This window comes from Lytechinus variegatus, chromosome 16, assembly GCF_018143015.1.
Source record: "Lytechinus variegatus isolate NC3 chromosome 16, Lvar_3.0, whole genome shotgun sequence".
Lineage (NCBI taxonomy): Eukaryota > Metazoa > Echinodermata > Echinoidea > Temnopleuroida > Toxopneustidae > Lytechinus > Lytechinus variegatus.
This window is the reverse complement of record NC_054755.1, coordinates 28513588-28537045: the sequence shown is the minus strand read 5'-3', so window position 1 is coordinate 28537045 and position 23458 is coordinate 28513588. Positions and strand designations below refer to the sequence as shown.

Below are 23458 nucleotides of genomic sequence, written 5' to 3'. Positions count from 1 at the left end.
TTCTATGAACAGAAGTTTTTTTTAAGTTAAGTTTATACAATGTACTCAATATATGTCAGTTGTGTGAAATTCATGCCCAGGATGAAATAAATGTAAGTAATCCTACTCTGCGAGTCATTGTCTAAGTGTCGTTTCATTATTTCTAAGAAATGTTGCGGTGTTGAGAGGTAATGGGGGTGATTGTCAAATACGGAGAGCATACTGTTTCTTACATTGTAAGGTCCCATTACTGATGCTCCGGCAACAATTGCTCCGTCATAAATTCCACTCGGTAATCAAATGACTAAATTCAACCCTGGATTTATTACTCTAGTACTCTACCCTAACCTAACCATATAAAACTAACATAAAACCGTATTGTAACCCTAACTCTCATCCTACATCTAAGACGAAATGCATGTAAAGCCCGGAGCAATCGTCACAAGATCAAATGTGTCACCGTTAACGAAGAACTTCAGTCTAAAGTCCAGTTCTTCCCAGTTGTAGATGTAAATGGGTGTCCCACATTCACCTTACACTTGCAGTAAGAAACCTGACCACTTCCAGCCCTCCCATTCAATTATTCAGTGTATCCTCAACCCAACGCGTGCCCAAATTATTTCCAAACACCTAAACAAGTTTTTGTCTGTGTGCAAAATAACCACCTAAGCAAGTTTTTCGCAGGCTTTATTTACACATTTTGGCCCCTAAACAAGTACTCGCCAGAATATGACCCGGAGAAAAAGCTTGGGGAAAAAACCACCCTAAACACATTTGTCTAGTCTTCAAAAAAAATGCTTTGGAAAAAAAAAACATACCCTTAATACGTTTGACCCTTCGATTGACCATTGACCAGTCTTTCAAAACTACCCCCTTTTTTTAACCGGTGTATTTGATATCCTTAATGAGTGCATGTGCGGCCCGCATCCAAAACTTAAAAACACCCCTTTAAACATGTCTTTTTGGTCACGCGTGTGTACAGCAATATATTTGACTCCCCCCACCCGGTCCAACCCTCCTTGAACCGCCTACCTCAAACTCGAAGCCCTTGTTAAACCAGGGACGTGAGAGGGCGTCCCTGCATGGTAGAACATACCCATCATTCCCAGCAAATACCCCACTTGACCTCAGCAGCAATCCACTACTTCTTCCAAACCCATCATCTCCTTAAGTCCTCCATCAAACTTCACACCACACAACAGTCTCACCATTGCTCTCTCTCTCCATCTGAAAATCTCATTTTCATCCAAACATCACTCCTATCTAGCTTCACGTGTACCATTCCCTTCATCTGTAAAGAGGGGCATCTGATGAGCAAAATGCCGTATTTTGACCTGCAGCGATCTGGGGCCTGTTTCATCTGTTGTTGCCATTATGGCAACTACCTTGGTGACCTTGATTGTGATTTGCTGCTGAGCCATGTTACCATGGTAGTTGCCATTATGGCAACGTTACAACAGTTGCAAGTCCTTTATGAAACGGGCCCCTGGTCCCCAGTGAAAGCTTAGCGATTAATTGTGAGGATGATTTTTACGATTGATCATACTAATGCAATCACAGAAATCAGCCCCACGATTACTTGCCAAGCTTCATGTTATGGGGTCCAGGGGGTGTTTCACAAAGATTTAAGTATGACTTAGAGTCGCACTTAAATGTCTAGTTGCGCGCAATATAAAAGGCATGACAGCATTGGTCAGATAATGCCAAGAGGACGCGCACTACTGCGTATTGATCAATAAGATTGCGCATTGCATATCATGTACGCGTCGACATTTAAGTGCGACCTAAGTCATACTTAAATCTTTGTGAAACACCCCCAGGAGGAATTGCACAATGGTGGAGAGAGAGGCCCATATTATCAACTTGGGTTCAATTCAAAGCCTGGTTTGAATTTGTGGTTGAACTATGGATAGCCAATTGGGGCACGAATCTCTATTAGTACAATTTCAATTTATTATCTCACATGACACTCGGAATCATTCGCAACTGCTTGGAATGATAACTGAAGTATTTTTCTTCATTAAGCAAGCAAATGGAAAAAAAATACTAAACATAGGAAATATACAATGTAACCAGAATTTTTTAGTTTTGGCTCCCCATAATTCTAGCACAGAGTTAGACCAGATTCTAAGGTAAACCCGACTTCAGAATACGGGCCAATGAGTGTAAAAATAGAAATACTCAAAAATCATGATTTTGTGGAAGGCGGAGTAAAATAAATACTAAAAAATTTCCTTCAATAAATGTGCAAATGGCCTTCTTTTATTCTTGGAACAATAAACACAAAATGAACCATGGAAAGAATAATTGGAAAAGAAATAATAAAAAAATCTGTATAAATTAAACACCTGTTCATAATAAATTGAACTTGTCATCCATTTACAATATAAAAATAATTTGTACATTTTTTCCTTCATATAACACTGTATATAAATATCTGTTGATGATATATGGTACAATTTTACAGAACAAGCCAACAAATTGCCGTTTCAATGCCACAATCAATCTTGTTTCTACATAAACATATCATATTGTATAATTATATTCTTAAAGTTACTACCGGTAATTGCAAGGGATTAGATAGTTCTTATTAATGGGGAAAATGCTGATATGACTTGTTCATCAAAGAATAGAATAACATAGCCAACAAGCTTTTAGAATAATTATGGCTTTGATCCCCCCTTGCCTTCTAGAGTTAAATGCAGAATAAAAATGGAAGATAATCAGTTTTACTTACTTTACTTACAGTTAAAGACAAACTGTCAATGCTGACAATGTTACAAAAGAATGTCTACAAGTCAAGTGAGTAATGGTATAAATTAAGCATATTAAAGCTATTAACAGTTAAATATGAGATTTCAAAACTACAGTTGAAGTTTCACTTTTGTTTAGAATACCACTCTTACTGTTAAGTGCAGCATTTTTTATTGATAATGATAAGTGTATTAAGCTTCATTTTAGTGTTGCCCTTTGACACACAGAGATCAGCGCATACACATATGGTCATTTAACAGTCTTGCAAGCAGTGATGTGTATTACCGTACATGAACCTAACTAGTTTAACTTCTGAGTGTCCATAATCTAAAAAACAAAAAAGAACTACAACAAAAAACAAAACAGTTGGAAAAAAAATGCAATTGCCTTTCCCCAGTACACAGTAAAATATCAAGGGACCATAACAAAAAAAAATTGAAACCAATCAGAAATTTTAATAGAGAGTAATTCTTGGTGCCATTTCAGGTAGATTTTCCACACTGACAATTTCTCAATCTAAGACAGTTCTAATGGACTTGGGTGAACATCCAGGTATTTTTAAACCGACTGGCCAATGAAAACGATGCACTATTGACCTGTACAGCAGTGCGTAGTTTTGGCACGCCTACAATGCATAATACACAAACATCGCGTTCATACTATGTGCTGAATGTCGTGATAATTGAGTTTACCCATTCCGTTACCTGGAAGTTTACAAATCTTTCTAAAATTTTCAGTGCTGTTTCTGACATTATTTCAATGCGTTTCTTACACTGTGTTTTCATCGCACTAAGGTCAGTGCTGTCATCGTTAAGCGGAGGTGACATCACTCCGCCTATAGCAACATTCAGAGGCCAGTGCTTCTTGGCCAATCAAAACCAAGGATTTTACTAAAATAGAAATTGAGTCATTCCTGTCAAGTTCCTTGGAATGCCCCCCCCCCCGATCTGCCACTAGGGAGTCTTACAAAATGCACATGAAATATTGATCTTGAATGGCTATTGCAATTTTCTGATTAATCGTAAACCTTTGTGTAACAGTGTCCTGGGCCACGTCTTACAAAGAGCAGCGAATGATCCGATTAACCACAATTGTGGAAAGCCAGCAACCTAAACATCTAAAATGCATGTTTACTCAAAATATTTTCTAGATATGATGTATATTCATACATTCATCGATTTCTTGATAATTCACTATGCTTCTCTTTGTTTAGAAAGGAAATTGCGTACATTTCCTGTAGAAAAAGTTATGAGAATGGTGGATTTCCACATAGTTGAGATTGATTGGATCAATCGTAACTCTTTGTAAGACAGGGCCCAGCCGTAAGAAAGTAAAACATTCAACATGCATCCCAAATTGGATTGAAATCCCTCTTCATGATAATCTATTACATGTACATGTAGATATTCAGTTAAGCAATTCCAACTCTCTATCATAAAGCTATGGAGTTCCAAAAGACATTAAAAAAATTGCATCTCTGTTGAATAAAAAAAACCCTTTATACTTTTAAAACACGCACCTTGAGAACTATAAAGAGTGGATTTGGCAAATTGACAGAACATACAAAAGGCAGTAGTTTTCCCCCCATTTTTCTGGGGAACGATACCAAACAAGTTGCATTGATCTGTATGGCACACTGTATTCTTTGTTTGGTCCTGAAAACGACGTTTCAACAAAAATGAGCAAAGAACTGTTGCAAGCGAATGCAAACTCCCGAGTCCAGAATCAAAATTTGTTTTCAACCGATCAGAAGTGTGAACAATTTACATATTTGACACTTCTGATCGGTTCAAAACAAATTTTGAGCTGGAATTCATTTGCAACAGTTCTTTGATAAGACCCTGGGATGGTCTATTGAACATTGCCTTTTCTTGGTATTTTATCTTTCCTTAGAATTAAACATATTCTTTCCCGCTGCTTTCATGTGGTTAGGCCCAACATGAAAATTTCTGACTTTTCTGTCTCTATATTTCTCCAAAAATTCCTTCCAAGCTCACTATTTCCCTTCAGAATAAAGCCCATTAATTTGTGCCATTCCGCATGTGCTCAAGCCTTCCCATTGCTTAGTAGAAAGGGCTTTACACTGGGAACTAACAATCTTTTTTGATTGATTTGCCTGTGAAAAGATGGGCAGATACTTGAGGCAATAGGACAGATCACAATCTTCAAATTACCGATTTATGAAAATCATAGCAGTCTCTTCTCTCACAGAGTTATGTCAAACGTGTTGACAAAGGATATGACAGCTCTCCAGAATACCAACCCTAGAGGGTGTTCCTAAAGCTGTTCATGAGTTAAGAGCAGTTTTATGAAAGACTATTGATCCTTTCTTGCGGTAAATGATAATAATATTAATAATAATGATAGGCATTTATATAGTGCCATCTATCTAGAAATATTCTATTCCGAGGCGTGTTGTTATCATTATTATTATTACCCCGGCTTTAGCTCGAGCTGCCTTTCATGCGCTCATGTATTCAAGGAATAAATTCCACCAGGTACCCATTCACCTCACCTGGGTTGAGTGCAGCAAAATGTGGATAAATTTCTTGCTGAAGAAAATTACGCTACGGCTGGGATTCGAACCCACGACCCTCTGTTTCAAAGTCAAAAGACTAATCCACTCAGCCACAATGCTCCACACTTTCCATGATACACACCATATTTTCATTGGTGTTCATGTAGTTCCGAAGAAAGGGTTATCAGTCATTTGTACATTGCTTGTAATTACGAACAGCTTCATGAAACACCCACCTGACCAGTGCAAGCAAGGAGGCACCGTAAGCTGGTGGTCTCACTCGTCTTTTAGTCAGAGGGTCAACGGTTCAAGTCCCAGCCAAGTTACCCTTCATCAAACAAGAAATTCATCCACAATGTGCTGCACTCAACCCAGGTGAGGTGCATTGGTACCCGGTACCCAGCAGAAGGTCGATCTTATGTGGAGTCATTTATACTGTGCCTTTAAACAGGCAAATATATAAACCGTGCTCATTATTAATACTTCATATTATATGATTATTAGAGTTACTAGAATGATATGGTAATCATTACCTAACAAATGAAAGAGGGCTTTCTCAATCTCCTAGAAGTCTTCATGCCACCGAGAGGCACGGAGCATATATGGCTATTATTTGCACATCCCTTTTAATATATTTCAGCTTTCACAACATGTAGAAACAAGACGACTTTTAATATCATTTTCTCATTTCACAAATATATAAATCTCTGGAATGAATCAAAATATATATATATTTAGTTCACATATTTTATGTTCAGTGTGGCTCAAGAGTGAAAACATCGATACATGACATATACACATACACGTGTACCAGTATTTTTCAACATAAACATTATACATAAGTATGAATTGCTTTTTTCCATACATGTACATTTACATGTATGTGGGCATAGGTGAGAACTTTTTTATAAACAGTGACTTGTTGCATGAAACTTTTTGTTTGAACACGCCTTCAAAACAAACACAAATATAGTCTAAAATACTGGCTTATGATTGGCTGAAAATGAAATTACATTATGGTTTTGTTGGGTCTGCTTCGATACAAAGCTGATGCAACTACCCCTAAGTGTGATGTAAATAAATATTTCAAAAAATAATCCTAATCATAATTTCAATGTTTTTCCCAAACAATAAGTTTCTGCTTTATATAACAGTGTAATTCCAGTGGTCAAAACGACTTGTGTCATAAAAAAATTTTAAAAATAAGAATAAAGCTGATTATATCAACAAAAAAAAGGGGGAATCAATTAAATTCCATACTGATTGTCTTATCAGAAGTTTGCAAAGCGTTATATTTAATAGATAAACTTAATACAATATAGATGTTGGTATAGTGTAGATGACATAATGCAATAACAAAGAGTCAATAGTCTTCACCATATTCTTTAGATTTCATGGGGGGGGGGAGGGTTGTATACAACAGAGGGTCAACAATATCTGGAAATAATTTCACATAAATTGATATTCAATATATACTGTATGACTGATTATAAGCACCAAGAGAGAGGATGATAAAAATGTTTTGGAATGGCAGTTTAATTCATCAGAGATGTTTACCAGAGTAAATTAAAGATGGGTACTACTGAAAAATTATGGGAGGTTGCATGAAACATTTTACCACAACAAACCTCTGGTTAAAGTTGAAAACTCAGTTCAGCATTCAATAAAAAAGTGGGCACTTGTTCCTTTCTTCCACTATAGAAATGGAAAGTTTCACAATATTGAATACCTACATAATAGAGAACTGGGGGTGTTTCACAAAGATTAAAGTCTGACCTTTAGTTGCATTTAAATTCCCAGTATAAAAGGCATCGCAGCACTGGTCAGATCATGCTAAGAAGAGAAGATGTGCTACTGCGTATTAATCAAAAGCAATCAAGATTGCATGTTAACCCTATCTAGGCTGGGGTATTTTTGGCATTCATATGGCCGAGGGGGGGGGAGCGGGGCCTCTCAGGCCCCCCCTTGAGATCTCGGCCGTCGACAGCCCGATCGCACTGAAAATTGGCACACAGGTTGTCTGGGACATAATCTACAGAATTGTATGGTAATATATTTCATTTGAATCGCTATTAAGTGATTATGCTAATTTATGCATAATTAGTATGCAAAATCATACTTTTTTCCTCTAACTCCCTAAATAAAGCTCCAAATGTTCTAATATTTGGCACAGAAACTCTTTGTGGTGTTCTTAGCAAGTGTCCATGAACAAAATTGCGATATCAAATCATTTTCTTATGTATTATATTGTTTTTTGCAATTTCTAATGTATTTCTTTGTTTTTTGACCTTTTGTTTTTCATTGTTTTTTCAATGAAATTTGTTAGGGACTCTTCTGACATCATACAAAGCATAAAATTAACACATTAAGACCAGCAAAACTAAAAATAATCATACATTTATGAGTTTTGGTTGAAAACACAATCGCATTGATTATGTACACAAAATCACGTTTTTGAGCAATTTTTGGTGTGACATGCACTTTCATAATGTTGTGTAATTTCAGAACCACATACCCGGGTGATGCAAAATTGGTCTCAAAAGTTGCGCAAGACTTGAAAGTAAAAAGCCAGCGAGCAACGCAGCGAAAATATTGCGCAAATCGTTGAGGGGGGCCTCGGAGCCCCCCCCCCCCGGCCTAGATAGGGTTAACTCTTGTGAAACACTCTCAGATTGGTCTTTATCACATATGCCTTCTTATCATACAATGCAATCTCATCTTAAATACATGTATATCTAAGGGAAAGGTAGTTTGAGGGTTAAAAAGGTTTTAGAAATTTTGCTCCATGTGCCATGTTTAGCCTTCTGAACATTGTTTGGCTCATTATGCCACTGATCTGACCTTGAAGCGCCCTACATTTTAACTATGCAAATCTGGGGCCATCTTACAAAGAGTTGCGATTGATCCGATTAAATGCAACGAAAAGCAAGCAAAGTCAACATATAAAATGCATGTTTGTTCAAAGAAATTTCAAGATATGAATGTATATCCATAAATTCATTGATTTCTTGACAATTTGGTGTGTTCTCCTTTGTTTACACAGGACATTTTGCAAATTTCCTGTAAAAAAAATTATGACACTGATGGATTTCCATAGAGTTACGATCGATTGGATCAATCGTAACTCTGTGTAAGACTATACAAAGCATTGATCAGACCTCATTTGGAGTATGCTCATGCAGTATGGAGTCCATACTTAAAGAAACATATTCAAGCAATAGAAAATGTACAAAGAAGGGCCACTAAGTTGGTACCTGAGGTTAAGAACCTCCCATATGAACAAAGATTTATTCAACTAAAACTTCCTACATTAGCTTATCGCCGTGCGCGAGTAGTCATGATCGAAACATACAAGTTATTTCACAGGTATGACCAGGAAGTAGTGCCAGATTTAGGACAGGTGCAGGGGCCTACCAGGGGTCATGATAAAAAATTGTACATTCCGAGGTAAGTAACTGAGAAACGTAAGAATTCCTTTTACATAAGAATGAGGAAACCTTGGAATAGCCTAAGTAATGAATTAGTAAATGCACCCAGTGTCCACAGCTTCGAGAATGGATTGGATAAGTATTGGAGATCTGAACCTGTGAAGTTCAAGTTTGATGCTGACCCATCAGGACATGACCCGGCCAACCTAAAAAGGAGACAGAATTTGGAACTGAATGTAGAGTCTTAGACTGCGTTCAGAAGCATCCATAGGTAAGACGGGGCCCTAGTCCCCCTGGGTGTTGATATAGTCTAAGGTATGAGTTATGTCACTAAGATGAATTCCCGCCATGGGTATTGGAGGTGAGATGGATAAACATCATTAGAGTCACTGTTAGCTGGAGGATGAACTCGGCGTATCTTCATCGCTTGTTTCCGTCTTCACTGCACTTACACCACGTCTAATGAGAAGAAAAAGGACAAATGAACACATATTAGACTTCAAGAAAACCAAGCTTGATATAAAGTGATTTTTCACTCTATTCTGATATAATGAATTCTCATTATACATGTAGGTCTTGGAAAAAAGGATAAACACATGGGTGATAGTATAAAAATACCAATAAAAAAGTTTTAAAATGAAAGGGGGCTGGTTTCAATGACTACATGACGATAATCTGTAATACAACACAGGAACTCTGGATGAACTCATTATATTGTTTATTATTTTTTGTATATACATGTATCTGGTTTAAGTATAGGAAATTGTAATGATCTAATTTCAGCATTTCATTGAATCTCTCCTCTAATAAACAGAGACATAAGCATACAATATATATCATTGCATTTATCTGTATATATTTTTTTATTGGAATTGAAAATAAACGAATTGAATATCTTAGCAACATGATTTTGACAGTGATGTACATGTATTGTTTCCTCCTAAACTGGACTATTACTAATTATCATAGACAGTTACAACATGTATTCAAAATACATAAAATCTCTTATCATATATTTGTTTTTGTGCATTCACCATGCTGGGGGAAATGTGCAAAACCCTCCATACACATCAAAATATTGCATATTTACAGCAAGGTATATCTACTGAAAAAAAGCTGGCATTACCTAGCTAGGATGCGTTCACACTTGGGGCACTTGCTTTCTTTCAGGAAACATACCGTATGATAACAGGCCCAGCATTCTGAAAAAAATAACATAACATAACAATGACGAACATGAAAACTATTTTAAAAATATTTAATTGACAACTACAACTTTATTGTTACTTTGTTTATGTTACGTATTTAGATTTTTAGGTGTAGTATATTGTAATTTTCTTTTTTTTGGTATAATTTGTGTTTTGTTCTATTGGTGGCAGCACCAATAAGGCTTCTCTGCCTTCTAAGCTGTCTCCTCGTTCCATAAATTATTTCTATTTCTTGTATATTCCAATATGTTCTGTAAATGTTTTTAATATATGACCGAAATAAATGCATATGAATGAATGAATGAATGAACGAATGGACGAACTAAGATTCAATTAGAAATATTCATATGTTTGCAGCTTTGGTTGTTTACAGAATGAATGAGAAACAAAATAGTAAATTATCCAAAGCACCAACCCTCCCACTAATGCATCTCATCTTTAAAAGTAAATGTCTAAAATTGGACAATTCATGAAAGAGGTGTTAAATATTCTAAAACTAAGATGGTTTTCATTGCCTTTGTACAAGTTCAACTAAGCGATGGGATTAAAAAATATGTATTTTTCAAAGATAAATGTCAGTTGAGGTAACAATCTAAAGTTTAATTTAAACGGAATCCAATTAAGTTACCACAAAATTGTTATATGTATGATTAAAAAATATTTGCCACATGATTCTAGTAAAAAAATGTTTAATGACTGAGAAATTGACAAAACAAGCATGGCATGCTAGCCATATGTTGGGTCTTTTTCCAAGCAATTATAATACACTGTCCAACATGTGCTTATCTGTGTTGGCGATCTTCAGTGTGGTCATTTTTTTCACCTTAGATTAGTGATTTCACGAATTAGGTTAATGTAAAAGGTATATAGAAGCTGTGGTAATGGTCTCAAAATGAGTTTGAACAGAAAATAATAAAATGACCACCAAAGCATTTGTGTGTATAAATAAAAGTATGTGCTCAATGGCTCTTCAAGAAAATGCGCAATTGCTGACAACTGAGCAAAATGAGCACAGCATTCCATAAAGGTCAAGTCTTTTTGAAGAAATTTTATACACTGTCCCACATATACGTTTCTGTGCCAGTGAACTTCAGAGCTTTCGGTTTTCAGCTAAGATTTCATGATTTCGCAAGGTAATATGTTAATGTACCACATATACAGTAGATCTATGATGATATGTGAAGTTTCACCTTGATCTTAAAGACATTCTCATGAAATAATTGTTTGCAGCAAATACATTCACACTTACCTAAACACTGGAAAGTAGAGTTGAGTTGGAATGGAAAGATAATCTCATCTTTATTGCACAATTCACAAACAAAGCCCTTGGCTTGACACAGCTGAAATAGACAATTTTAATAATAAAAGACGCATGCAAATTAAAATTCCCTTTATATGGCTATCTGAATGATCTCCGCCACATCAGCTAAAGAGAGTAAATATAAAAAAAAAATACTGGCAAATATTGATGCCTTTGCTTTTGATATTAATTTCAGGAGGAAACTTGAATATTAAATAGCAGAGAAAAAGAAGTTAGGAGCCCATTTACAATTATTTTTTCAACTGAAACTAGAAGAAAAAAATGTAACAGAAGTGTTTGTGCTTTTCTTTGTCATCTATACTAAGAAATTTCCTTTGGGAGTAGGTTATGAAATTCTAAATGCATAAAGGTACTTTCTGACATGTAACTGTGTGCATGTGGTACAGGGCTGGGGGCCGTTTCATAAAGCTGTTCGTAAGTTAAGAGCGACTTTAAGAACGACTGGTGAACCTTTCTTACGCGCTAAACCATCGCCAATGGTGTATACAATTTACCAAAAGAAAGGATCACCAGTGGTTCTTAAAGTCGCTCTTAACTTACGAACAGCTTTATGAAACACCCACCTGGTCGGTCATCTGTCACTCTCTATATGAAACCACTACTCATAGAACAACTTGGCAATAGTCCGCAAGTCAGACCTTTGGGATTCACAATTCGCATAGTGAATAATGCAGAGTCTGAAGTAGTGAGACCAGGGCCCCGTCTTACAAAGATTTACAATTGATCTGATCAATCGCAACTATGGACGGCCAGCAACGTCAACATCTATTATGCATGCTTGTTCAAAATATTTTTAGCTATGATGTATATTCATGTATTAATTGTTTTCTTTAAAATTCACTGTGCTTCTCTTTGTTTACAATGGACACTGTGCAAATTTCCTGTATAAAAATTCATGACACTGATAGATTTCCATAGTTATGATTGATTGGATCAATCGCAACTCTTTGTAAGACGGGGCCCAGATTTACTTTGTACAGTGGCTGCCTCTTATTTGACACAGAGTTTGGAGTCTAGTCTACACCCCAGACATGGTATAATTGGTTAAAGTGTCAAATTTGAGTGTGTGCTTACAGACTTACTTAACTATACCATTAAATGTACATTATGAAACTGCCACAAACATTTATTCAGTCAGTTCCATATTTACGAAACTAATAACCTCTGTCAAATTTGCTCTACGACGGCCGTACGGCAAGTCGGAAACAGCCATTTCAACATTTTTGTGTACACGCAACATAATTGGTGATTTGAATAAAAATGAATAAAACGGCTGTTTTCGACTCGCCGTACGGCCGCCTTAGGGAAAATGTGACCGAGGTATATGATTCAGTGGAAAACTACATTCATTCCGTAAATGCACCAAACACTGGAAACTGCATTTGGAGCTAAGGCCAGTGAAATAACAATACTGCACCTATGAATAGATATCTCAATAGAGGGTGCTATACAATAACAAATGCCTATTATTCAGGGGTGTGAGTGGTCACAAATAAAAAGATCTGAAAAAGAGGCTGAAGAGTGTTGAAAAAAGTCTGAAATAGAAAGAACTCCCACACTTTTTGTAGAGGAAAGCCAAAAATAAGCTGAAAATCAAAATTAAAAAAAATCTGAAATCCGATTAAAATCTGAACTTTCACACCCCTGATTATTATTATCATTATTCATTACCTGACACTGGCTAACATGAGTAACACCATCGAGGACCAGTTGAGCGAGGGCTTTCTCCATCTCCCCGCTGCGTACGTTGATAAGGTCACTTAACGAGTAGAGGTCAGGCTGGCCCATCCAGTGGCCGGGCTGACTGTCGTATGATGCTTTCAAACTGAAAAATAAAAATAAAACAGGAAATTTTTGTTACATAATTCAGGTAGCCTGGTATACATCAGCCCCTCCAAAAGTCAAATACTCGCCCAAGTCAAAGATTTTTTTTTAAACCAGAGTATGCATATTTGTGTTATATACCATTTCGAAGTTGAAAAATCTACTAGTCGAAGCTTCTTCTAACGCGAACAGTTTTCAGTGTTTCTAATGAAATTGACTTTAGGCAAAGTTATTTGTAATCAAAATGATAAAAATGATATTAGGTAGGCCTATTTTTAAAAATCATACATATCCCTCCAAGATCTTGGCTAAGCTATATGTTTTGTCACATCATTTCTAAATTCTAATGATCTCTATCAAAAGAACTGATATCGAACTTTCACACAAAATAAAAAAAAAAGTCAAGAGTACACATCATGCATAATGCAAGATACACGTAAACAGAATCTATACAGTTTAACAAGTACAAATTATAAGATTACAAAATACCAAACCCTTCATTTCATGAGTGCCCCTAAAAGGCAATAATTCATTCAATACATGTAGGGAGGCTTGCCTAAATATTTTTTTTTTTGCTAGGACATGACTTGTTCTGCACATATTCCAATGATAAACTGTTTTTATGGAACCCTTGACCAATGGCTGCTATATAAATCTGGTTTGAATATTATGCTCATGGCAATTTAATAAACGATAAATCTAATGACGCTTTCACCATTTTAATCAAGCAGACAAGAATTTCATATCCACACTTTCTACGAAAAACAAAGATTAATCACAACCATTCATTTGTTTAACTGGATTCCAACACACAGCTTGAATAAATGATAATAATCATAATAACAAAAAATAACTCATATGTGAAAGCTACATGTAGTGTCTTGATTAAGGACATTAGTGCTGTAACAGAACACCGAGAAATAATAAATGCACCACAATTACAGTAATAACCAAGATATGTTGCTATTATTAAATACATCTAAAGACACATGTGGTCATTTTCTGGGGTTCGAGGAAATTTAAATGTAGCTAATAGAAACAGAATCGATAAAAATAGTTTCAAACAGAGAGAACAATCTTTTTTAAATTTTCAATTTCCTTTAAAAAACCCAGAAAATTTAAAACAAAGTTTTCCCTTGAAACAAATCTAAAAAAGATATTGGAAATAATTTTAAAAATTGTCCATGATTATGATTTGATGTTTAATTATCTTCGCAAAATAGAACTGGGGGGGGGGGCACTTTCATCTAATATATCAAATTATCACTGAGAGTAGAAGATTTTGGGGTACGTTTTGCTGTAATACAATATCTTCTTGTTTTTGGTTGTTTTTATTTTGTTTTTTCTTGATACATGAAAAACACCTATTTCCTCAAACCATTTGGAATTTAACAATATATACATGCATGAGCACACTAACATCACATGAATAACAAGCATAGTAGACATATATATGTATATCATTCTATAGAGACAGTGTACAAGCATAGCATCTCACCTTCTGAACAAGTCCAAAATTCATGTGATAAAATTGGGATTGAAAACTGTTAACTCAATGGATAGATAAGTCAAATACAAAATGAAATTGAACCAACAGACAAAAAAAAATGGTAGATGGGTGTCTTTCATACCATAATTTTTTTTTAGAGGATGATGTAACAAATTTTTTCATTGTATTTGAATAAAAAATAGGCTGAACCCATGCCCATTAATACATATACCCAATAATGCATACCCATTCATACACATATCATAGCCATTTCCATGTATACCCTTTCACTAAAAAATAAAATCAGAAATGTATTTTAAACATAAACGATTAGCACTCAATCTTCACAGATAAACTAGGATATTTGATAGTGTACTTTACACATGTTGTTAAACTTGGCAAATTTTACGGCATGAACTTGTTAAGTTTAGCAGAAACCATTCTAGTGGGGGAAAAATACAGACTGCATGATCCAATAAAAACCTCTCGCATAAACAAGGTGAATATTCAATTTTATTGTCGAAAATGTGCAATGACTTTATTAGAAGGAATGCTCAATAAATGTAGCATAATGTACAACCATAATACAACTGCACAAGAATGGAGAATTGAATTACACGACACACCCTTGTGGTTCAGATCTTCACCATCATCACATTCCCAAATGGTTAAGAAAATGTTATCTTAATTAACATAAGACGCGGTGAAATCACTCACCTGTCGCACAGTCTACACGTCTTCAGGAAATCTTTCAGGAAGAATAATTGTGTTCGCAAATCCTGTGTATTAATATAAATAAGGTAGGATAGCATATTCATTATTCAATACCTATCTGCATGTATATGTATATAGAATTATCATTTAAAGAAGACGTAACTGCATTTATATCAATCTTTTTCATATAATAATGTTCTTTAAAAACATATTGAGAGCACTTTCCATGAAAGCTTAACTTCAACCATAATGATATTTTTTTTTATATTTTCCTGAACTCTTTATTTCTATAAGGGCAGGATTAACCTTAATAACTTGCATTTACTTGACTTTCCTGTAGAGGGTCAGGTTCATGTTAACCACATGAAAGACCAAATCAGCCTGGATTTTGGACAACCTTTTCCTCATATGATGCCTGAAAGCGAATATTTCCATAAACTCTGCATTTTTTCTTTTAGAAGAGTAGGATTTATCCCGACAGCCTGCATACAAGCATGCGTGAATTTCTTATAGAAGAATGGAACTTGTCTACTAAATTGAAGATATAATCACCCTGGTTCTTGGAGATAATAAACATATGCCAAACATATGTTTGGCATATGGGGAGTTTTCGTTCCGCAACATACGACAGGTTCCAGAACAGAGACAAATATATTGCCAACTGCCCTACATGACAAAGAGCAATCAAGAAGTCTTTGTTGAAAATTTGTGGATCAAAGCACAGTTTCCTTCTTAACTCTGGACAAAAGTCATAGTTGCACTTTTTCGTCATCTCCGATGAAACTGCTGTTCCGGTTCAGTAATTACCGACAAAGACCTCCCAGCTGTTCTTTGTCATTTGACAGGCATTTTCAAGGTATCTACTGTATTCTTGAATATGTCTTGCGTCACGGAGCAAAATCTCCCTATTTGTATCCGGACATGACTAACCTTGACAGCCTGCATTTGCTTGACTTTCCTGTAGAGAATCGGGTTGACGTCTACCACATTGAAGACCGGATCAGTCTGGATCTTGGACAGGAGCTCTTGCGAGAAGTTGGACACCGGGTAACGACTGAAATCCCACTTCCTGAGGATTCGACTAGGGATGGGGGAGGATGCGTTGGTGTGGCAGCACTGGCAGAAGTACTTTCCCAGGTACTCGCAGTACCGCAAGCGCTTCAGGAAACCTGATAGGGATGAAAGACGATGATGGAGAAATGGTTTTCCACAATTTCTTGTATTTTCTTTTTTTTATGGTAGTTTTTACTCCAAGACTTATGGAAGGTTCAAGAACAGAAAATGTATTGTCAAAAATTAATGACGAAGAACAACCAAGAAGTCTTTGTCAAAAATTGGTGAATCAAAACGGCAGTTTCATCCTTGATTCTGTACGAATGACATATTTGCAATTTTTCATCAGCTTTAAAACTTAGGATGAGAATGCTAATTCCATTTCACCAACTTTCGACAAAGACCTCCCAGCTGTTCTTTTATTTTGATGGGCACTTTCAATTCATATACATATGTTCTTGAACCCTTGGTACGTCGTGGAGTGAAAACTCCCTTCAGACATTAGGATGTAATTGCTGAGTTTGTGCATGACTATGGAAAGCCAGTTACACCATCATCTTTAATTCATACAACCATTCAATGTGATGACAAGGAAAAAGAATGGAAGGTCTTACCCCTTTCTGCCTTCATTCCGCAACCGGCACAGCGGAAATTCTGCTTGGCAATGAGCTGTTTCCGTCTGGAAGGAAAAGAATGAGAACGTATTAATCAATCTTAAAAGAGCGCAAAATTGAACATGTTGACCACTGAATACATGTATTATTTTTTCTGTGGTCATGGTGTCTGCTTGATATACATGGAGCTATACGGAAGGTCACACATTTGACACTGATATGGCACCTACGTTAAAGCAGTTAAAGTTGACCATCTTTTGAGGACATTATTCCTAAATATCACAAAAGGAATTTCAAAGCTCACATTATTTATTCCCCTGTTCAGATGACCGGGTTGATAATAATTATACGTGAACTGCTTAAAGACACATGTAATCCAATGTATGAGGTATGATATAAATGTGGAATATTTATATAATATTGACTGGCCTTGAGGGGAACATCAAATATATTGCCAGCAAAAGAATCATATTGGCCCGAGTCTTTAGACGAGGGCAATATGGGTCTTTTAAGGGCAATATATTTGATGTTCCCCGAAAGAAGAGCCAGTCAATATTTTTATTATCATCTAAATCAGATATCTAGAGCAAAAATCATGATAATGGGGATATTTCTTTTAAAAATAGAGTTCTATTGTGTCATGTTAATGTCGGTCTAGGCTCTGCACTTTACCATTATGACGTACTTGCAAGCGCTCGGATCCAGCGTTGTCTTTATTATGACGTATATTGTTGGCGCGCGGATCCTTATGAAGCGTATCTCTTTATACGCATCCACAAATGCCCGGATGTGAGACCAGGGAAAATACAAAGGTATATTTTGCGTCGTCTCTGCATGCAAAGTAAATACGCACATTGAGACCGAGGAAAATACAAACAATATACCTACCCTTCCCGATATTGAGAAAATGTAGGGCAATACGGTTTTGTAAATGACCAGCTCAGATGTCTGATACGGGTGATAATTAATAGTATTGAATGATTCTATATACTTACTTTGGAGGAGGGTGAATACTGAACACTATTTGAGGTCGAGGAGGGGCCCACTCAAGGTTTCCACGGAGACGCATCTATGTGAAAATCATAAAAACACAGAAAGAAGCATTAGGCAACATACACTCAGAACTGTTTCATAAGTATTGCAGTATACACAACGTCATCTATCCAAAGCTATCAATCTAAGAAATACATGTAGACAACGCTTTGAATATCACGAGGAGGCACGATAGCTCAGTCGGTAGAGCGGGGGTTTTGGATTCTGGTGACCCGGTTCAATTCCCACTTGGTGCGCTACTGCTCTTTGTTAAGGCATTTAGATCCTCATTACCAGGTCCCTCGAAGAGGACATTAAGCTGTCAGTCCTCTGGTTGCTTGCTTACAAGCATTCATGCTTTCTAAAGCCTAGGTCACATAGCCCGGCCGGTGTCCGGCATCGGTGGAGCTCGGTGGATTTTTGAGGTGTCGCCGAGCTCCCCTCATCGGTGGCATAGCTCGGTGACGTGACCGGGCTCCGTCCGGAAATCTACAGGCGACCGACCAAACACCGGCCGATGACCGTCCGGAGTCTGTCTCAAAAGTGGAGATTTTTTTCGGCCGATGTGGCAGCAACTACCGGCCGATGTCCGGCCGATGGTCGGCCGGACATCGGGGGGTATACGGCCGGTACCCGAGCAGGTTAAAGGACACCGTGCGATCACCGGCCGGGTTGTTAACGGGCTTCGAACACTGCCCGGCCGATGTTCGGCCGGTGTACCTCGGACTTGGGGGGCCGATGGTCAGCTATTCCATACCTGTATATATATGTCCACCCTACCTGGAATGGTCAGTTCATCACTATGGCTGCACCGAGAAGACTACGAATGGCGTTGTTAGAACACGAGCTAGCTCAGGCGAGGTTCCAGTACAACTTGGTCCTGGCAGCACTGCTCGAAGAAGCCGAGAGGGAGCGACAGAGGGCCGGCAGAAGAATAAGACGTTGGTGGGTGCGCGAGTGGATCCTACGCAGACCTCGTTTCGGCCAGTATGAGACGCTCATGAGGGAACTCGAGGCCGAGCACGCTGCCGACTTCAAATCCTACCTCCGCATGGTGCCACAGATGTTCTATGAGTTGCTTGACCGAGTTGGCCCCCGCATTGCCAAGACCACAACGTAAGTTTACACTTTATGAACCTACTGTCAAATTGTGCTGAAATGTCTTCCATCCATATTTATTCTAGTTTGATTTTATTCATATTTCACCCTCTTCTGTTGCAGGCATCGAACCCCCTTGGATCCTGGGCTGAAGCTGGCGATCACCTTGAGGTTCTTGGCGACCGGAAGCAGCTATCATGATCTGGCGTTCGCGTTTCGTGTCCCACACAACACCATCTCTCTGTTCGTCCCCGAGGTCTGTCAGGCCATCTACGACGAATACGAGGACGAGATGTGGGCCACTCCCCAGACAGAAGATGAGTGGCGCCCGGTAGCCGAGGGATTCGGAGACAGATGGAACTTTCCCCACTGTTGTGGCGCGATCGATGGGAAACATGTCGCCATCAAGAAGCCCCCCAAGAGCGGCTCACTTTACTACAACTACAAAGGCTTCTTTTCCATCGTCATGCTTGCAGTGGTAAACTCTGACTACAAGTTCATCTGGGCGGATGTGGGGTCACCAGGGTCGTATTCCGACGCCGGCATCTTTAACCGGTCGCGACTGGAGCCAGGTCTGCGTGAGGGAACGATCGGACTACCCCAGCCGGATCCCCTACCAAATGACGACCAGGACACACCCTACTACATGGTCGGAGACGACGCCTTCCCCCTACGGCCATACATGATGAAGCCTTACCCTCATCGGCACCTGAAACGGGACGAGCGGATCTACAACTACCGGTGTTCCAGGGCACGCCGTGTGGTTGAAAACGCGTTTGGTATATTCGCCAATCGCTTCAGATGTCTGCTAACAACCCTGGGATTGAGACCGTCGAAAGTTACCAAGATCGTCAAGGCCTGCATGACCCTTCACAACCTCATGAGGACTCGTTACCCCAACCTTCAGAATGCTGACCTCGACCGGGAAGATGAGCAGGGTCAGATCATCGCGGGTGCATGGCGAGACCAAGCCGTGCTCGAAGATGTGCAAGCAGCAGGGCACGGGCCAAGATTGACCCGACCAGGCAAAGAACTGCGCGCATACCTCAAGAATTACTTTTGCAGTCCTGCCGGGAGTGTGCCATGGCAAGATGTGGCAATAAACCAGCAGTAACTTGTGTCTAATATTGTTACAGTATACCGGATGCAGCCACAGACATTCCATTATTCTTCTCAGGACTTAACGCATTTTTGATGTGTTATACTTTCCATTATTCAGTATGTTGTTTGCAAATAAATCTGTTATTGGGTAATCTTAAAACATTGCCTTTGCTCTTTTTAATTTGAACACTAGTAATAAATGCCAAAAGAAATCAAACCTGTTTGAAAGAATAAATCAATATTAAAATACACCAGTATGAATAAGATGAGATGTGTGTAAATAATACAACAGCAACACATTCATTGTGATTGAATTATTTTTAATCAAAGAATAATCGTCATTGTATCTTTTCTTTCACCTTTAAAAACTAACCTTTCATAAAGAAAAACACTTGTATCAACCAATATGATTAGCTTTGTAATTTTGTAATAGGCTTCAAATGATTGCCCATTAATATGTTTTCACCTTTTAAAAAGTATGTGTTTTTTCATAATGAGGAAGGATCTCCATTGTTTACATATCAGATAAAGTCTTACGAAATATTAATTTTTACTTGAGTACTGTTTAACTTTTGATCTATGCAACTTTGTTAAAATTAACCAATTTTTATGGTGTGTTCTATAAAACCTTCTAAATGACATTTTCTTTCCTTCTAAATTAACTTTGTTTTACCTTTTGAGTTCTCAGTTTATTGCTCTAAGATGTTAAAAAGATAAAAACAATAGACAACGACAGAACTTTAGTTTTCATACCTTGGATGTTACCACATACACAATAAATATGGCAATAAACATAAACTGGCACGGGACACCGGCCGATACTCGGTCGTACACCGGCCGATGCGTATTCCGATGTGGTAAGGATGGGGCTGCGATGAGGGAGCTCGGTGAGAGCCCGTCGAATTTTTAACTCCGAAGTTAAATTTCGCCGAGCTGCCACCGATGCGGTTTTTAGCCCCAAACGCCGGCCGGTGACCACGGGAGTCCGGCCGGTGTCCGGCTAAAATCGCATCGCTGGCTCATCGGAACCTCATCGGCCGGGCTATGTGACCTAGGCATTAGCAATCATGTAAAAAAATCACTACCACCATATTGAAATATTCCTCCATTTAATGAATCAGGTTAATCACAGAAGAGTGAAATAATAATCAAATTGTTTAATTCAAACTATTTGATGTATTTCCTTACTAGGGCAAAATGACAAATTCGTGAGGAAGAATAAGCAGTGGAATTGAAGAATTAATTGTCCAATTATTAATATCATTCAATTACAATAAATATGAAAAAAATACAGACACACTACATTAGCAGCTCAGCTAATAGCTACCCTGGATTACTTACAGCTATCACTTTTGTTATCATCATAATTATCATCATTGCTGTAGTTGTTGTTATCAATAGTATCATTTATTATTATGAGTGCTGTTATTACTTTAATTACTATTAAAATTTCTGTTACTACAAATCTACATTGTACATGAGATAACATCATACTCACATTTTTATAGAGGTCAGCATTTTCACCATCATCAGGAGATATGGGAACTGACTTGGGTAAAGGCAAGAGCTGCAAGATAAAATGATATTAAATTAGAATTAAAGAATACCCAGATTAACACAAGAAGTAGAGAAGATAGAATAGCAATTTTAGACCAAGCTACATGTAATAGCATACTAAATGGGTCTGCGGTCCGATTTTGAAATCAAAGGAAAGTTTTATGAGAGTATTGAGACATGGAAAATATTACTTTGTTAAGTTCCAAATCATCGTATGAATAAAATCTGTGACTACAGTATGCTAGCATACTTAATATAATATAATAATAAAGAATAGAATATCCAGTCATGATGACTTCATTGCAATCACACGTTTGGCTATGATTTGAAACCAACTTGGCCTTTACTACAAAATAAAGGTTTGCGATCATCTAAAATTGTTATATTAGTATTCTAACATTTAATTTGAACCTCCAATAAAAAGATACTTTCTATTCACATTTTCAGAAAATAATAAAGCAAAAAGCGATTTTTTCAAAAATCGGATCGTGGACCAGTCGTAAGGTGTGTGGAGGACTGTAGACTGGTTCCTTGACATTCGCTCCGGGGATAATTGCTTCGCTGTCAAGTCCACAAACTAAATGAATGGCCAACTTCAACCCTGGATATAACTCGATACACTACCTAAAACCTAATCCTGAACCTAACATAATCCTATTGCAACACTAACCCTTCATCTAAGATGAAATAAAGCCCGGAGCAATTCGTCGCACGCACCACGAACCGTCATCTCTGCGCACTTCGATGCGAAAGTTAGTTTTGCAGAAAACGCATTTAAAGAAAGCTTTTTTAAAACCAGCAATAAGTGCACCTACAAGGAGAGCCAATTATTTACTGGTGTCTTCGTTCAAAAGTTCAGTTTCTAAGGTTTTATCCCGTATCTTTATATTTTCTTGAAATTAATTATTCACGCCACAGTGCATATCGTAACAGAGAGGACGGTTCGTGGAAAAGATACAGTGCGCTATCGCACCTCTAAGTGCGCAGAGAGGACGGTTTGTGGTGCGTGCGACGAAATGGTTCAGGAGCAAATGTTTTGTCACCCTTTGGACTATCTAAGACAAAGACCAACTGCTTGTCAGCCAAGTTAGTATAAACTATCAGTCATACCTGTTGAGGGGCATCTTTTTCAGACACCAACCATTCTAATTCCGATGCAGCCGGGAGCTGTCGGAAAGAGAACTTCTTGATGAGGGAAAGTGCTATGGATTCCGCAGAGAGTTGGTGGGACGAGGAAGGCTCTATCTTAGTAAGTGGTATGACCGTCTCGATGGGGTGCATCTTGTTCGCTTTCTTCAGATCGGCATCTGAAATTGAACAGAAATTGACATTACAAAGTTAATATTCATTTGTATAATGCAAAGAACACATATGAAGGGAACCCATTGGTAAAGTGTTTTTGAAAGAGTTACATGTATGTTTGGGGAATACAATAACATTTAGCATAAGTTTTGTATGTTAACTTGCATTATGTTGTCGAATTATAGCCATGTACTTTTGACAATCAAATGCCTCAAATTGGTAATCAACATCTGGCTAACATTCGATTGGTGCAAAAGGTTGCCGATTGTTTGTAAACTGATCGAAAGCATCGCATATGAAGAGTTTTACTCCCCGGTGGGTGTTTCATAAAGCTGCTCGTAAGATACGAATGACTTTACGCACGACTGGTTGTGATCCTTTCTTGTGCTATGTGATATCGCTTTACAATTGATTTATGACATAAGAACATGTTCCAGTCGTGCGAAACTTTAATGAACAGCTTTAT

General features: G+C 37.7%; 2 protein-coding genes across 5 annotated transcripts in view; one reads left to right on the top strand and one right to left on the bottom strand.

The window, feature by feature from the left end:
* Positions 1–8948: 8948 nt before the first annotated feature.
* LOC121429586 (run domain Beclin-1-interacting and cysteine-rich domain-containing protein-like) overlaps positions 8949–23458 on the bottom strand; it is a 45331-nt gene continuing 30821 nt past the window's right edge. For 3 of the 4 annotated variants that reach the window (XM_041626690.1, XM_041626692.1, XM_041626693.1), the window contains 11 exons: positions 22801–22997; positions 21632–21700; positions 17898–17971; positions 16903–16967; positions 16166–16404; positions 15239–15300; positions 14531–14533; positions 12880–13033; positions 11137–11227; positions 9806–9881; positions 8949–9138 (listed from right to left, as the gene is read on the bottom strand). In XM_041626690.1, coding sequence (XP_041482624.1) covers positions 9072–9138; positions 9806–9881; positions 11137–11227; positions 12880–13033; positions 14531–14533; positions 15239–15300; positions 16166–16404; positions 16903–16967; positions 17898–17971; positions 21632–21700; positions 22801–22997 — 1097 coding nt within the window. In that variant the 3' untranslated portion in view covers positions 8949–9071. The remainder of the gene's footprint in view (positions 9139–9805; positions 9882–11136; positions 11228–12879; positions 13034–14530; positions 14534–15238; positions 15301–16165; positions 16405–16902; positions 16968–17897; positions 17972–21631; positions 21701–22800; positions 22998–23458) is intronic. The other variant, XM_041626691.1, reaches the window with a different exon arrangement.
* Positions 18302–21192, top strand: LOC121429588 (putative nuclease HARBI1). Its single transcript, XM_041626694.1, has 2 exons — positions 18302–19050; positions 19156–21192. Exons 1-2 carry the CDS (start codon positions 18638–18640, stop codon positions 20144–20146), a joined length of 1404 nt encoding a protein of 467 aa, XP_041482628.1. The 5' UTR covers positions 18302–18637; the 3' UTR covers positions 20147–21192.